General features: G+C 39.6%; 2 protein-coding genes across 3 annotated transcripts in view, besides 1 other annotated feature; both read right to left on the reverse strand.

Moving 5' to 3' along the window:
• Positions 1 to 951: part of a mobile genetic element that runs on past the window's edge.
• The window catches only part of CG43373 (uncharacterized protein), a 51,533-nt gene extending 35,671 nt beyond the window's left edge, over positions 1 to 15,862 (reverse strand). Inside the window, exons 1-4 of one of the 2 annotated variants that reach the window (NM_168670.4) lie at positions 15,657 to 15,862; positions 11,638 to 11,683; positions 2,922 to 3,148; positions 2,119 to 2,406 (exon numbers count right to left, since the gene is read on the reverse strand). In NM_168670.4, coding sequence (NP_730173.3) covers positions 2,119 to 2,406; positions 2,922 to 3,125 — 492 coding nt within the window. In that variant the 5' untranslated portion in view covers positions 3,126 to 3,148; positions 11,638 to 11,683; positions 15,657 to 15,862. Of the gene's footprint in view, positions 1 to 2,118; positions 2,407 to 2,921; positions 3,149 to 11,637; positions 11,833 to 15,656 lie in introns of both variants that reach the window. The other variant, NM_001104152.4, reaches the window with a different exon arrangement.
• Positions 15,863 to 17,058: 1,196 nt separating this feature from the next.
• CG13033 (uncharacterized protein) lies at positions 17,059 to 18,120 on the reverse strand. The gene is made up of 2 exons (NM_140645.3): positions 18,026 to 18,120; positions 17,059 to 17,791 (listed from the first exon to the last, which is right to left on the reverse strand). The coding sequence occupies exons 1-2, from the start codon at positions 18,026 to 18,028 to the stop codon at positions 17,159 to 17,161; spliced, it is 636 nt and encodes a 211-aa protein (NP_648902.1). The 5' UTR covers positions 18,029 to 18,120; the 3' UTR covers positions 17,059 to 17,158.

Consider the following 18,120-nt stretch of genomic DNA (forward strand, 5'->3'; position numbering starts at 1 on the left):
GGCAGCGTACTGGGACCGTTGCTCTACTCAGTATTTACTGCAGATCTGCCCTGCCCAAACGCCTATCATATGGCAGATCCCAGGAAGGCCCTTCTTGCTACGTACGCTGACGATATTGCCCTGCTGTACAGCTCTAATTGTTGCAACGAGGCAGCAAGGGGTCTCCAAGAGTACCTCACCACTCTGGCTGCATGGTGCAAAAGATGGAATTTAAAGGTCAATCCGCAAAAGACCATCAATCCCTGCTTCACCTTGAAGACCTTAAGTCCCGTCACCGCACCCATAGAGCTGGAAGGTGTAATCCTAGATCAACCTTCACAGGCTAAGTACCTCGGGATTACCCTTGATAAACGGTTGACTTTCGGCCCGCACCTGAAAGCTACGACTCGGAGATGTTATCAAAGGATGCAACAACTTCGATGGCTGTTAAACAGAAAAAGCACCATGACACTGAGAGCCAAAAGAGCAGTCTACGTCCACTGCGTAGCCCCGATCTGGCTGTACGGAATACAGATCTGGGGTATCGCAGCAAAATCCAACTACAACCGCATTCAGGTATTGCAAAATCGTGCCATGCGTGCAATTACAGACTGCCCATACTATGTACGTGGCACTACCCTTCACCGTGATCTGAATCTTCATACAGTGGAAGAGCAGATCTCCAGGCACACCAGCAGATATAGTGATAGACTAAGACGACACCACAGTATACTTGCTAGACGCTTACTCCCTGCTAGGCCTCTAAGGAGATTAAAAAGGAAGGGTTTCGCCAAAACACTTGGACAACCCTAAAGACCCCCTCGAAATATGAGACAAAGTTGTAAGTCCTCACATGATTAGTGAGAGGTTTGGTTTTATCTTTTATATGTTAATTGCGCTGTTATGTTACTGTTATTGCATTGTATTGATTCATCGCTTCTAAATAAATAAATATATAAAAAAAAAAAAAAACGTTTTGCCCACTCATGCACACTCTCTCTCTCTCACACACACACACACACACACCCGCACCGACGCACGCACACAGCGGCAAGTGTGTTTGGATCCCCGCGGCGTTTTTAAGCAAATTGCCGCCCATTTGAATGCCAGAATGCTTTTTTGTAGCTCCTCTCTCTTTTTTTTCCTTTTCAATTTGCTAAACTTTGTCAATTGACTCTTGACAACGAACGCAAATAAAAATACTCACACACACACACACATACGCGCAGACGTGTGCAGTTGTTAAGTGGCCCCCTGTGCATGTCAGCTTAGCCATGCAAGTGTGTGTGTGGGTGTCTGCCTGCAAGTGTGTGGGTAAGTTCCCAGACGTGGCTTGTTAGTTGGCATTAAAACTCGTTTGTGCAAAGTAACGAATCTAAAACCATATATAGCACTAAAAGTTATAGAAAAGATACTTTCAGTTTGCTTTTATTGGAAAATAAACATTGTAAGTCATAAAGCATAAACTGAACTACCTTTTTATTGCATATAAACTAACTTTTCATTACATTTAAATAGAACGCCTTAAAAATGGTTAAAAGGAAATACACTTAGGGTTTTTAGAAAGTAATAATAACATAATAATGGAAAAGAAAGGAGATCATAGCTTCCAACCAACACCAAATAAAAAGTTGCGCAAATAAATTTGATTTTATACGTTTTGTTTGACTATGAAATCAACTTTAAACTTAAAACCCAAGGAAAGCTCGAATTAATGAAACACAAAATGAAATTAAAACAAACGTGTGCGCTGGAAAAGTTTGAAGAGTTTTCAATTAGCCACAGGACATCGGCCCCGAGCCAAATTTCAACATCGATTGCGATGGCACAATAAATTTAGTTAAAGCAAAATGTTGTGACATGCAGTCGTTTTGCTCGTGCCAGATTGTTAGGCTTTAAATTGATTTCCCAGGGCGACGGTCCCTTCGTCCCTTCTCAATGCCCATTAACAAACTCAGCCCTCGATTGTAAATTGTATTTAAATTTAGCTCGGCCCAGCTTATTTGCGGTACAATCGAATTAAATATTTAAGTCCCACAACGGGTGGAAGGTAGATGGGCTGCGGAGATGAAGCCTGCCATCGACGTTCTGTCCATTAGGCGGGCAAATTAATTGATTCCAGAATCCCCTCGAACTCACCGCAATCAAACTGCTGCTAACCACGGCCTTGCCTCCCTTGGCACTCGTATTGAAATGTTCGATCACCTCCCAGTTGGACTTCTTTGGCGTCGACGGTTGGGTCTGCGTCTGTGGCGAGCCCGCTCCGGAGGAGGTGCCCCTACCCTCCTGGCCAGGCACATGCAGCTCCATGGACGCCTGGTGACTGCCACTTCCTCCTACTACGCCTCCAACTCCTACTCCTCCTCCACCGCTTCCCGCCTGACGCAGCGATGCCGAGCGGCTGAAGAACTTTCTGTGTTTGCTCTCCTGCGAGGAAATATTGAAAATGGTCAGTACAGCGATGAAAGGAGAAAGTAGTAGAAAGAGAGTGGGCTTGAAAAATAGTAGCAAATAACAGGAAAATATTTAAACCACAACGTTCAGTCAACGAATGTTAATATTAAAAACGATTTACCAATAAAAGAGAATAATAATATTCGTAAATTTTGGCTGATTACTTATAATATTTAGAATCAAGATGAAAAGTTGAGATTTAAAACTAAAGGCATGTTAGAAATTCTTAAATTGGTTAAAAAAGTATACACGATTAGGTATATTATTTTAACATTCATGGATTTAAAATAAATACAATAGAGCTTTAGCTTTATATTTGTTTTTTTTTTTTTTTTTTAAATGAAATGCTTAAAATCATATTTACTAAATCTGACTTGATGAAAGGTATACTATTTCCTTAAGTGCACTCACAAAGGTCGTTTTCCCTTTTCCCCAGAGAACTGTTACGCAATGATATTGTGATTGAATGTTGGACTCAATTAGCTCACCTCCTTGCTGCTGGCCAGGCTCGAAGTGCCGGATCCGCCAGGACCACCGGCAGCTCCTCCATGCCGCATTCCCCGGAGGGAGAGCCGCTTGGACCACTCCCGCTTCTGGCTCTCCGACGACAGCGAGCGAAAGATGTGGGTGGCACCACCGCCCACTCCACCAGCTACGGCGCCACCAGATCCGGCTCCTGGGCCACCGCTCATCTGGGTGCTTCGATCCACTTGCGCTGCAGGGAAGGGAGTGGGAGAATAAAATTGATTTTCATTTTACATGCTAAAAGAGGCAGTGCGCTAATTTCTAAACAAATTGCCAATTTTTGCGCTCGACAGCGACAGAAAATGGCATTAAAACAATAAATTCGATTTTGCACAGGCGAAAAGCAGGCAAGGCAAACCCCAAAACAAAGCAACTCAAACAGAGACTGCCGCCCCCGCAAAAAAAGCATCGCAAACTGACGCCGCCAATAAATATATATCGTATCTACTTTTCGGATTCCCCCAGCGCCCACTTTCCCTCAATAAATACGAATATATATATATATATATATGGGCTTATAAGGCCTTTTTTGGTTTTTGTTTTTGGGCGCCGGCCCACTTAAGTCTCACGAAACGCTCGCCAGACACGCAAGGTCCTATCAAAACAGAAGTCGAGAAAGAGACGGGGCGACTCGCACAGAAAGAGACGGTTATATCCACAACGAGTACAACTTCAGATTGTTTGTTAAATTTTCGAAAGAAACATAGAATTTATCTGCGATCAAGCCAGATTTTAATACCCTTTTAAAGTCGTAAAGTTGCGGAGATTATCTGAGAAATACTGCAAATGAGCTGCGAGAATAAAAGCAGAGATTATCTCACATTTATGATAGTAATAAAATACCAGAGATCTATCACTATGAGAACAATCTCAAACTTTAAACCTTATTATTACCATGTTAACTACACAAGCCTGCTAAATAGTCAAACTGCCCGATTTCATTAGCATTCCAGGCCAAACTGTGCCACAGACAACAGCAAAACAAAGGCGGGGTGAAAACCCCGGGCGGAAAAGCGGAAATAAAAGGAAAGCGAACAGAGTTGGCCGGGGGAAAACCTCCATTGTGGAAAGTCTTAAAGCCAGGCGCAGGTCGTTCGCCGGTTACTTGGCTCTTCATCGTCTCGTCTTCATCAGCGCCGCATTTCGCCTTTTGTCGGCTTTTGTTTTTAGCCAGAGGCGGCATTGAAAACTTGGCCAGCACCAGGCAGAGGGGGCGTGGCAGGCCGGAAAAAAAGGGGTGGCTAAGGGGGAGAAGGCCGAGCACAAGTGCCTGGCCAACGGCATAAATATGTCAAAAACACAACGCTCCGCGTGCTATAAACAAATTGTTTTGCTGTTGCCAAAAAAATATATGAAATATTTCAGCAAAAAAAAACGTAGTGGAAAAGCGAATATTAAAAAAAATATGGCAAAGAGTTTCCACAAAAGTACGAACCTATCGAGTAACACAACAAAACAATACCCGAAATTCACTTAAGAAATTCTTAGGAAATTCTTATGAATAAGCTCGCACAATTTGCCATTCAGAATTCTGTGTTTTTCATTTAGTTCAACATTTTCGCCACCCGCTAAGTGGAAAAAACTGAATGGCGAAAACCACGGCGAGCGTCATATAAACCATAAGTAATATTTCTTACTTCTGCCTCGAATAACATTCGTATATTTACAAATTGTGCAATTGAACACGTAATTAAATCATTCTAGATATTTTTCAATGTTTCGACACGGATACGAAAATAAGTGATACTTGAAATGAGAAGTGGAAAATCAAATTTCTCTATGTCTGATAGACGGATGTGCAAAGTGAGCTCCAATTAGAAGTTTCCCAAATAGTGGAATTATTTGAGACAACTTCTGAAAGTTGACAACTTTTCATCCGCAGCTAGAGTAAAAAATCCAAAGTTTCGCCAACTTTCCACATGTATGCAAAATAGGCAATGGAAAGAAAACTCAGCTTTGAGGACGGGAAAAGCGATGGGGAAATCCCCGGAGACGTTACCCTGCCAATTGAAAAGTCTCCTTGGTGAAAGCTCATAAATGTCGTCATCATCTGTCATTCGACACTTATGGCTGCCTTCAGGAATCATTCATCCAATGGCTTAAGTCTTAAGCTATTTTGCATTTTCCAACAACGCACTTGAACTTTTCCAAATCGAAGGAGACGTTGACAGAGAGCAGGATACAATCGGATTTAATTGGCTTGAACTGTTCGGTCCTTTGCCGATAATAGGCAACAGCTGAGAGCGCAATCAATCAAAATTAATAATTTCTGTATGCTAATCAGCCGATTAATCACAGGCATTCGCAGAAATGGCCTACCATCCTGCACAGTTTGCAAATCGTCAGGATTTGAAATATTTCTGTTGATACATATCAACTCATCTATGGAAAACTTCTGAAATTAGTTATTCAAAAGCAAAAATAAAAAGATTTATAACTTATTCTATGCAACTATTTCGTATATATATCATTTAAGCTATCACCAATGCTCCCTCATTCATTTTCACTCAACTATGCCTTGTATTTCTAATAAAATAGGAGCTGTGAAAACTCACACTAAATCAATGTCATCCCCCCAAATCCTCTGCTCCGGAAATATTTGCACACCTCGCCAGGTAAATGGCATGCAAACAGTTCCAACCGGAAATAATGGTTATATTCGATTCAATTCGATTCAATTCGATTCGATTCTATCGACGCCGCAGACCGATGGCAATTCATTATGTTAATGGCGCTAATGGTCTGGCAAATATTGTGCCAGCAACAAAAACAAACGATAAACTTTTGTGTCAGCTATATCGAGCCAAAGAAAAATTAATAAAAACAAAACACATTTGATAAGCGAAGCAAATTAATGAGGACAGTACTTTTTCAAGCCCACACCTACTGCAAAAATTCGACATGTGTAAATGGGGAAAAAAATAGGAATACTACATAACTCGTTTGGAGGAAAACAGTCCTGACTTTGGAATACCTGGTATATAGTATTTAAATTTATTTAAAAACATATTACTTAAATTTATTCAAATTTAATAGAAAATACTGTATAACAAAATGATTAAAATATTTGTAGTTTATTAACAATAATTTTATATAGAATATGATCGCTACATATCTGATATGCACATATACTACCCATAAAATATTGTTGCTGATAGATGAAAAATGAAAAAAAATCACTAGATTCCCGAAAATACTGGATATATCAGCAGAGCGCAAAAGAGACAGAATGCTAGTGTGCCATCTCTTTTACGCCTCCTCATGCATATTCATTCATTAACCGGGCAACCGAACAGCTGCTGGCATTTGGCACTACCCCCTGATTCACCCACCACCACCCTTCTCACCTTTTAGACACCCCCTAGAAGCATTCCCCCGCTCCCACTCACCAATTAACCACCCGTGTTTTGGCCTCTAGGTAAGTTCTCTCTAAATATAGTTAGTGGAGCCAGCACTCACGCACTAACACACGTGCGACCAACACTTACCCACTTACTCAAAAACACACGCCGCAAATGCACTGCGAGAAATTCGCTTGGAAAATTCAAGCAAGAAATTCCTTTTATTTATTTAAGCAGTTTTAAGCAAATTTATTCATTCCCTTTCTTTTGTATTGAATACTTGTAAGCCTATTTAATATGTTATTATTAGACTTTAGCTTTCTAAAATTTATTGCTGAGCTGAACGCCTAGATGTCTCTTTGATAGTCAATTATTTTTGCAGTTTTTAACTTAAAATTCATCTTTTGTCTTCAAAATGCAATTTGCTCTTTTTCGTGCAGTGCAGTATATATATATATTTAGACACCGATAAATGTTTATGCTGCCATGTGCTACTCGCTGTTTGTTGTTGTTCCTGATTTTTTTGTTATGCTGCTTTTTTGTTTACGCATCGTCATCTTTGGGCGTTTTGTATAATGTTTGCATTTCATTTAACGCGCTGAGGTGTTTTCGGTAGAAAATTTGCATTGCCAAACGAATTCATTAGCCCGGCCGAAAGGTGGGACATACATACATTAATACATAGAATACCAACGCGTTTACCATCGAAGATGAAAAGTCAAATATTATTTAAGTTTTCCAATGAAGGAATTTCTTAACTTTAATTAAACATTTCATTCAACATTTTATGGTACATAAAAACAAGTATATAGATTAAATTTAATAATTATTAAATAAGGTAAGTTAACAGTTTGCTTGCATTGGGAAATATTACTTCATAGCTTCTACACTTATTTCATTTTCAATGCTTTATTTGGTTTTTATCTGGCAAATACCAACATATTTCTGCTTCATGGGCCTAATTAATGTTCTATATCATCAATTTCGTTTCATCTGAAATTACTCAGCCAAGCATTTATTTAGACTTCTTCAAAAATGCTGCCCAAGGTCTATCATCCCATCAATTAAAAATGTTGTGGTTAGCAAACGTATAGGATGGGAATTTTTCACATAAGCCAAAAACTTCAATGTGTGCGCTCGAAATAGATGGTCTAAAATAACATTCATAATTAATACAGCTAGTGGTGAAGCCACAGAAACGAGCATAAATTTGTTTGGTTTATAAATTCGTTAAAACAAAACCCAAGCCAAATACCGAAACCCAAAAACCAAAGCTGAAGCCGAGGGAAAAGCCAAATGCCAGACAGAACCCACATATTTGTTGAATGAGTTGTGGCCAGAATATGCAAGAAATATTGAGAGCAATAAAACCGGTCAAGAGCATCGTAATAAAACTCAAACAAGAAGGCATTGGATGAGGGCCAAAAAAAAAAGGCGGCAGGCAGGAGTGTTGGAAAATCGGAAAATTGGAAAATGGGAAAGTTCACTGCCAATAGCCAGCAGCTGGCTAAGCGGAAAATGATTTCCAGCAGCTAAATGGGTAAACAAGATGGCAAAATGACTTACTAATTTGTGACATGATCCAAGTTAACCAAACCAAGCGAATGAATGCGACATTCTACCTGAGCCCAGATGCTATCTCCCTTCCACATCCGCCCTCTCGCTTCCTCCACCGTTTTGTCTCAGCTTTATAGCTTTAGTCCTTTCATTGTTGATGATGTGCATTGAGCAGTGAAGAGAAGTGTCAATAAGTAGGGCAGTGATCGACCAAGAGTTACCCAGTGTTCGGAAAGTTATTGAAAATTTAATGATTTTTATAATATAAATAAGACATATACCATAGATTTGTATCTTATAGAAGCAATCTTAAGATTCATTTCAACTGATACTTTATATATTACCATTTGTAAGATGAATAAATTCTTAATTTATTATGTTATATTTACATTGTAGTTAATGCATATTTTAGATTTACAAATACTATTGTTCTTATGTAGTAGCTGTTCTTGCTTTTAACATAAAAATTGTTTACGACGAAACTAATTGGATTGGTGTAAGCCCTGGAGATTTTACAAACAATTGGCGGGAATTAGCTGAGCCGTTTCCAAAGCCCAAAATAGAACCAATATACTGGAGGCACCACCACACCCACATTTTCCTGATCACTGGGTACATCGGCAACAAAGCAAAACAGTTTCCCTGGCCCGATTTTCCATCCTTCCTAGCCATTTTCTGTTTTGCCGTGTTTTGTTCGTCCGCTTTTCCTTTGCCAACCCCCCCCCCTGCGCTGCCCTTCCCTGCCCTTCCGCCTGCCGTTTGCTTTGTTTATTTTAAGTCCATTATCCGTTATCCTTTATGCGTTGCGCCCAGAGCCATGTGCTCATGTGGCCCAGAGCTCACAGTTCCCGGCCAACTCTTGGCCCGGTGACTTTAGCCCTCTGCCATGCGGATGAGGCCTTAGTCACCAGTCACCATCCTTTTGCATACTAAGCGGCGGTTTCACCAAAGGACCCCCCATGATGTCCTGCCCCGCCGGTTTATTGTCGGTGTGCCGCCTGCAATTTCATTAAAGATATGCAGCCAGCAGGCTATGGCCTTTCCTCCGGTCATCCGGCACATGAAACATTCCGAGGACCTCTGTGTCCTCCGAGTCACTGGGCAATGTCAAGTGGCGATTTGGCAGGCCGCCAGGATCCGGAAACCTTCGCCTTCGATGGAAGGACTCACCGGTGCATTAAATTCAAAGGTGTCTACGAAAGTTATCTATTCGATTATAGGCAATTAGATAAATGGTGGCCATATTTGCCCAAACAAACATATATTCATTCTCATTGAAAATCAGAAAGTTAAACACCATTGTCATGAAAGTTGTGTTTATTATTTATTAAATAAGACTAACAAATGAATATCTGACTTTCACGCTTTCTAATAATTGATTCTAGGCAGCTAAAGAAATTTTCCCGACAAATTCATTCGTTCATTCTCTTTCCAGTTCGCCAAACTGCCGCACACACACTTAAGTGCACTAGGTTTTGAATAGAGTCGAACAATTTTGCGAATCGGATTCCATTCGATTGCATTTCAATGCTCTCGATTGGTGCATAAATCACGAAATTTATGGTTGTTTATATGGCCGACATAAGAACACATTCTAGCGTATCTGGCTGCATTTGTTGTGTTTATAACGAAAATATCGTGTGCATTTTCATGGACAATTGCTGAGTAAACAGAAAATCGTGTTCGTTTCGATGCACTCTTTCATTTTGTTTAATTTGGCAACCGGAAAAGCCGCAGCGAAACAATTTTTATGGAGTCAGGTGGTGAGTTTGAACCCGGAAAGGGGGAAGGAAATCTATCTATGATTTTTGGGAATTCGACAAACAAAAATGCCTACTCATGGCGAAAGGCACGTAATTGAGTTGAACTTGAATTTTTGTATTTTAGCAATTGAGTTGAACTCGAGGTCTGTGTTTTATTTTTGTATGTCGGCAACGAAATGTGGCAAGTTCAAGGACACTCACAGCTTTCATCTCGTGTGTCAAAGGATGGCCTGTGAATTAAATCCGAAAGCAGATGCTCCACACTCTCGGATTAGAAAAAAACAAAAAAAAAAAAAGCAAAACATATCGAACCGAAAGCTCAGATCTCATGGATGGGGATCGGAGATTGGGGATTCTGGTATTTTGGGACTTCGCCTTGAAGTTTCCATCGAATTCGTGCGTGGACTGCAAACAAAAGAGGATTTTCCTTGTACTAATCAGACAGATTGCGAGGGTAAGGGGATGCAATGGTCCAAGGGTTGTAGGTCAGTAGACGAGGGCAAGAAAAATAATTCCATGAATAAATTAACACGCTGAGCAGCTGATTGGATTTGGCTTTTAAAGGATTCAGATATATGCCCTATGCCAGACGAATATTCAATGACTAATTAGAAATGGCTACATCTGCAGATATGTAATACATTTATCGAGATACAAGAGAGGAAATACTCTACATAGATTACACAATTCGTGTGCAGTATTTAGAAATATCAAAATTACATAAACTGGGTAATATAATATTTATGCAATCAGTTTTCTTACTTTGAATCTTGTTGTAAGCTACAAACTTGCTAGAAACTTCATTTGTTCAATGTTTGCAATGACACACATTTTTAAAACACTTCACAAAACAGTATTGACATATTGGCCAACGGAAATCTAATGAATTTACCATTGAGTATATGTGCTCAAAGCTTTGGACTAATGACATTCGGGCTAATTAGAAATGTGTTCACACAAATTGGGCATAGATTAGACGGAATTATATTCGATATGGAATTAAGTGGCAGACAGGTAAGAGCAAACCTGATGCCAAAGAAAATAAATGAAATGCTATCTACAATATAAAGGCACTCTCGCAACTTTCCAAAAGGAATTTTAATTTGCGTTGTGCCATCGATTTCCTAAAACGTTTTCACATCACACCCACTTCAATTATAAATTCTTTGTAATCCACAAAGTTTTCTCTGCTTTGCCAGATAACTGAGACACCCGAGGAAAAAGTTCTGAGGCCATCTTCGTCCGCACAGGACATTTAGTTGCTCAAAGTTTAAGCTGAACTTGGCCCACCTGCTGGCCAAAAAGCATATCAAAAGTCAGATGAGCCAGCATAAATCCTTGCTAAGACTAAGACGAGCCTACGAGATAAGAGATCACATAGTACACGGGCCACAGGAAGTCAGGGGGCTCACCGGAAGTGCGGAAGTGCGCAACTTTACCTCTGATGGGGCATAAACTTTTGTGTTTAACTAATTGCTGGCTCACACCGACACACACGACACACCCCGGCGGAAAGCACATGCAATTTTCATCTCTGACACTAAACCGCACTACCTGCCTGTGGTTGGGGTGCAAATTTACTATCTCATTACGCATACTTAATAATTTACAAAAATATTCATATTACGCATACGCCCCGTACAACGGAAATGAAAATAAACCAATGGGCGACGTTGCACTAGCAGCCGCATGAGGCGGAAGTAAAGAGAGGGGTTGGCAGGGTGTACTAAAATTAACCAGTACTGAAGTTGAGTTGGGAGAGAGCTTCGGTGGTTTAGTGTCCCGCTGGTTGGGGAAAAAACCCATCTCTTTGCTACTGAACATGACCGTGTGTGTGACATTCAACATAATTAAATAATTAAGCGCTTAGAGTAGCAGACAGCTTATGAATGAACTAAATCACAAAAGAACAAGCGAATCGCAAAAGACACCGCCGGCCCACAGGTCGGCTACTTAATGTCTTGGTTATATTAAAAGGAGCAAATCAAAATTTATTTCCTGCAATTTCGCATACATACCTTACAGGACGAAAAGTTTTCCTCCGACTTTTCCTGACTCCGCCTGCTGATAATAACGCTGATGTTGATTAGGCTGATGATAATTTATTTGAGTATTTCGTATGCATTAAAGAACAACATCTGAAGATTTTTCACATTTTCTTTTCGTTTGTTTGATTTTCCTTACTTCGCCTTGTTTCGCTGCCAACTTATGAACTTTAAAATGTGCGCGTTGTTTTTTTTTTTACGTCGGATTGGTTGCATTCCAAATGAAATGCCCGTTTAAAAGAGAAATATTTGAAATAATTATTGCGAATTTAATTTTCCTTTTCCCTCGCTTTCAGCTGCACGCGACTTTTGTTTTTGTTTGTTTTTCGCAATGGAAAAAGGGTCTTGACAAAATGAACTGTGCAAAATCTTTCTGGTTTTTCCACACATGCGGGGGTAAAAATGGAAATTCAATTTTAACTGATTTTTTAAAGACTACTACTGTTTGTCGTTGTTTCTGATATTCTGCGATGGTTGACAGTTAGTTTTTTATGTTTTTTTGATGAGGCCAAAAAAGAGCTTTAAAGGCTGATAGCCCATAAGAAAAATGGAGAATGCTATATTATATATATCTTTTGTTTCACTCTAACGATAAGTTCAATAAATTTTATCTGCTTGCACTACAAGTTTTATAAGAAAATTCCAGCAAATAAAACACCCACCACTTAAATATACACAAGCCGTGCATCTTATGAACATTTTATAATGGGGAATTTATCTTGGCCCAAATTGGATCTCTTTCTGAAATAATACGCGTGGGATTTTCGGAGTGTTCAGGAACAGATTTAATTTCGACATACAGCAAATAATCGCTTGGCATACGAAGAATATGTTTATTCACCTCAAAAACATGTGATATGCCATTCAATATTTTAAGTGATTTCAGTGATAGTGATTCTAATCAAAAAATTTGTATCTAACATCCAAAAGCAATTAGTATAGATATTTCTTAAAATTTGGCTCATACCTTACGCATTTGCAGTGAAGTCCAATCAAAGTGGTAAAGCAAATGGAGAAGCCGAACTTCAAATTGCCGCGAATCGAGCTAAACAATCAAAATAATTTGTTTACTTTATTACTTTGACCCAGTGGCTCAAAACTATTAGGATTTGGTGGAATAGGGTGTTGAATCGTGTTGAGACTGACACCAAATGGCTGGCAATTTGCATACGAAATAGGTAAATTGGCAAAACAGAAATTGCAGTTGGGAAGAGCGAGCCAACTGACTGACTGACATAGGTGAAATTACATAAAAAGGCAAGAGTACAAATAACAAATCCGAGCCGAACAGAATGATTGAGAGGCAAAAAGACACGCCATTCAGTCATCAATAGAATATGGCCCAATATCAAATGACTCCCCCCCCCCAATCCACTGAATCCCCTGCCCCCATCAACTAAATCCCAATCAGTCGGCGAAAATCAAAGCGAAAATCAGCGCCCGGCAAAAGTCAAATTAGAAAACAGGACGAACGAAAAAAAAAATAAAACGGAAAAACAACGAGAAGTATATTAAGCTTTTCGTTAGCAAACCAAAATAACACCCTTCTAAACATTTGCGTTTTTTGACAAACATAAAATATTTAACTAAAGTTAGTTATTAGTTTGGACATACAAATGAGAATATTAACTGATTAGGTTTCACATGAACTAAAAGCATTGTCTCAGCTTTTAATATAATTCCTCATCACAGTTTTTCTGCAGCATGCGATGAGAAAATACCCGTCTGTTAGGGTAAAAAAAAAAACATAGAAATCAGTCATGGACAAATGAAGCGTCAAATTAGAAAATAATGAAAACAGAAATAAACAGCAAATCTATATAAAGTATATGAAAATATATACATACAATGCGGGGAAATCATAACAAAAACAGAGATACTTGAGCCGGAAGCGTGCTCGCTCGCTCGCTGGCTGGTTGGCGGCACAACAATGAATCAAGGATCCCAGGACTCAAGGATGCAGCCCGTAAAGACAGCCAAGCGGCAAAGATAAACCCGCATTGAAATCACCAAATGAATGGGATTGGTGGTGCGGTGCGGGGGGTTGAGTTGGTATTGCGATTGAAATGGGGCGGTGGGGTTATGTTGTGGTTGTGGTCTTGCCATTGTTATTACTGCTGTAATACGCTTTGCGAGGAGATTACAATTTCTGATTACTTTGTTATTAATAAACACAAAAAGCGTGCCAAACACACGGCCACAGGCACAGAAATGCATGCCGACACACAGAGAATACATACTCTTGAATACTCTTGGCAGCAATGCAGTAATCGAATTTCATAACAATGGAATATAGAATTTTATATTATATTATTTACAACCAATTAAAACTTGCTGAATTCCTATTTTCTCGTTAGCAAACATGTTGGATTTCTTCATTATCTATAGCAACTAAATAAATACATGGAAATTAAGTAAGAATTCCAGTTTTAAACCGGAAAATTTCTTACTTCGACAACAAGTGTTTTCATAAATTAATCATAAAACTAAAAGTAGGCATATATACAATATTATATTATTTAAAAACTTTAACTTTAAGGTTTCAAAACCTTCACTAATGATTTCCATTTCTTGGACTTGATGGAATTTAAAATTGAATCATCCTTTTGTGAACTTTGTGTTTTGAATTCCATAAGAAGCGCTTAATGCAGAAAAAGTTACTCCCATAAACTACCTTTCCAATCTATGAAAAACCGTTGACAATGACATTTAGCACCCAAACCACCCACCCACAGTTTTCCCTTTTTACCACCCTAAACCGCCTGTCTGCGTCGCGTTTATTTTATCATTTTTTTGCTTTGTTAGGCAAAACTGTTTATTAATAAACTTTTCTCTGCTGAGGCCCACGGAGGCGAACAACAAATACGAGATATACAACACAGAAACAAGAGCAGCCCTTTTGCAGCGCTGGAAAATCAAGGGAAAATGCATTTCGTGCGAAAGACGAATTGAATGAAGCTGCTAAGCCAACTAGCTGTAGTATTAAGTTGCCGATCGGATGGAATTAATTGAATATTACATTTCAAAACTGCCGACCGACTGACTTTACCAACTTCGCACAAACATGGCTTTAACTGCTTTAACACAGCAGCAGCATTTGTTGCCAAATTAATTGCATTTTAATTGCGAATGAGAGAGCAGCGTAAAGAGTTTTGTGATTAAATTAAGTGTGTAAAATGTGTTTTCTTTTGGCCACATTCTTCTTCACAAGCCATTCGGTTTGCAGCTATTTCGGTTATTCAATTTATTTTGCAATTTTAATGCGGCCTTAATTAATATTTAATTTCGATTTATTCGAGTTGTTGCGGCTCCTCGAGTTCATCTTTATTCACAGTGGGTATTTCGTTTCGTTTATGGTAATTTTGATTTATGTGTGCAAATGATTTGTGGCGTCACATTTTTTGGGCTCATTGTGAATTTTCCATCTTATTTATCTTAAAGATTCTTGTAATACTTGTTATGTTTACAAATTAGTTTGGTTTGCCGATTTTATTATCGCGCAATTTAATTTTGCTTTTTTCATGCTTCTGTTACATTACATTTCAAATCCACTGCGCTGGTTTTTTTTTTTAAGTCTATATATATTTTTTTATGCATGAAAGGGATTATTTATTGGTTTATAGTTTCTTGTTTAATTGTTTTTAAAAACAATGCATTCTTAAATTTATATGTTTTGTATAGACTGTAATTGTATACTGTTGCATACGCTTTTCTTTGCTCGTTGCACTTCTTTTTTGGGAAGATCTTTTAAACATGAAATTTATAAGTTTTCTTAAAAAGTGTTTACAAAAATGTGTTCACGCTTTTACATCACACAAATAAAATAAAGTTTAAAGTTTAAAGACCACCTTCAATTCAAAGAACTCTGTACTTAAATTCTGTGTTAGCCTGTTAACGATTTCGTTTTCGACTTGTCTCATAAACTCGATAGTACTACAAGTATCTGAAGTTGTTTTATCCATTATCACTCTTTTGATGCACCGTTCCCTCACCTCTCCACACACTTTCACTTTCGGCTCCACTGGCCGATTTTCACATATCGGTTGGCGGAGAGGAGATGGACTCCTCTATGGGGCATTATCTTGTATCTATGGCCCTTCAAACGCTTTTCACTGTTGCTCGGCCGAATATTTGTATCTCGCTCGCTCGCACTCACTGTCTTCAGCCGGGCCGCATTTTCCGGTTCTTCAGATTCCGTTCCGTTTACATTCGGCAACAATAAACCCGCAACTAAGTTGAATTTTCCTCGGCAGACGGCTTATATACGATTTTCCCAGTCGTCGCTTCGTCGAATGTTGAATGGCCAAAGCTTCGGCAGGCTTTTCTCGCATTTTCCGCAAGCTTTTCCCGCCTTCAACACTCAACGAAACTTGGGCGATTCTTTCAATCGGATACTGTTTACAGGTGTTTGTTTTGGCCCCGATTTGTTGAGGTTTATGACCACCAAAAAAAGATACGGAAAATGAGGAAGGAATGAAAAGAAAAATTCGGTAGAGTGCAATGCACTTAAAGCTTTTTGGTTTGGATTTTTATTTGTTTTTGATATCTCAAGGAAAACAACGAATGTGCAAAGAATCCACAAAATTTCTGACACTTGTTGCTTCTCAATTTTATTCCAACTGCGCGTAAAAGTAGGCAAACAATTTTCCTGTTCCTCGTACTGAATTATTCATTAGTAAAATCGACAACGGCTAACCGCCGGAAACATAAAAATCCCATATATATTTGGGCACAGCACAAACAGGCCGCCAAAACAAGAATAACATTTAAAACTTTTCAAATATTTATACGGCCAATTGGAAATTTGCTGAATTATTGAACTGACTCAAAGTTGTCCGTGGAAAAGTAAGGAAAACGCAGTAACAGGAAAACTTTCCTCAAGATTGGTTAATGGAAATGTATGCCAAGCGGCAAACACGTAAAGAAAACAATAAAACCCGGGCACAATCCGCCGCAAATCAATTGGGAGTGGTGGTGGTCAGGGAGGTGTGGCAGGCCCAAAGGACTCACGCAGCAAGGACCTCGCAGGACTGCGACAATATCTCACGCAGAAGAGTTCCTTGCGACGTTCCGTGCGCATTGTGAAAACATTTTTCTAATTTCCTGTCATCAATATAAATGAAATGTTCACGGCAGCAATCGAGTTGCTGCGAGGTATGAGTAGGGTTAAATGGGTATATTAGTTAGAGGAATGACGTGAAACTCTGAAGTAATTCCACATGCATGAGCACAGTGAGTAATTAATATTGTTTACCAAGGATTTCTAAACATGCTAATAAAAAATGTTACATTTTGCTCTCTTTTGACTAATACGACACTAAGTACTGGGTACTTTATAGTCGCATCACCTGATCACTTGAGCCACTTTCCAATATCGTGTGAAACCAACAGAGTCGGGAAAGTATTTGTCTATGTATTTTGTAAAATTAAACAACAATTGTCGCACAGAACAGAAACAGAAATTCGTAGTGGAATATACAGTAAGTGTTACGGACTAGAAACGGAGTCGCTTCACGGAGCGATAATGGTATCCATCGTCCAGGAGGGCCGAGGAGTCCTCCTCGCCATTGGGCAGCTCCTCCACAACGGCATTGCCGTCCAAGGGAGGCAGATACTCCTTCACGGGCAGCAGATTCGGAACCACAGATGGAGTACGATAGTGGTATCCGTCGTCCAGGAGCACTGCGGACTCCACCTCCTTCTCGGGCTCCTCCTCCTCCACGGTTTTCACTTCCACCTCCTCTTGCGGTTCCGTGATTATCTCCGCTTCCTGCGGCTGTTCGGTGGTGATGATAACTGCCTCGGTGGTTGGCTCCGCTGTGGTGGTTTCTTCTGGAATTATTACCTCGGTTGTGGTGGGCACCTCTTGCTTCTGCTCCTCCTCCACCACAGGTGGCAAGTACTCGTTGTTCAGCGGAGGCAGGTAATCACGGGGCGGCTGAAGGACATGGTTCAGGGTGGCGGCATGCTGCTCCACCGGCGGCAAGTAATCGCGACTGGGCACAGGTGGCAGCTCCACTGGAGGCAGATACTCCAGCGGCAGGTGGCTAACATCACGGCGAACCACTGAACGACAGCTGGCCAGGCTCACGACGGCCAACAGCAGGCAAATCTCCTTGAATCCTTGCTGGAAACAAAGGAAAGGCCACATGAACAATATCAACTTTCATTAAATAAAAAGAAAAAATAAATTTAACAATAAAATGTCTTCAGTTTTTTATACAATAGAATTTCGTCTGTTAAAATGAATGAAAAGTTATTAAAATTTAGATAAGAAAAAAGTTTTTCATTTCAGAATGTGTATCTTTCTTCAAAGAGTTAACTGTGTTTTATTAAATGTTAATTCTGCACTATGTCTTACCATCTTTGTTGTAACTTAAATGTTTGCTTCACTTGCTCTGCGATCTGGATCTGACCTGCTCAATCGATTGGAGCTGTGGTTGCGTTTTGCTGCTG

Source organism: Drosophila melanogaster, chromosome 3L, assembly GCF_000001215.4.
Source record: "Drosophila melanogaster chromosome 3L".
In the NCBI taxonomy this organism is placed as follows: Eukaryota; Metazoa; Arthropoda; class Insecta; order Diptera; family Drosophilidae; genus Drosophila; species Drosophila melanogaster.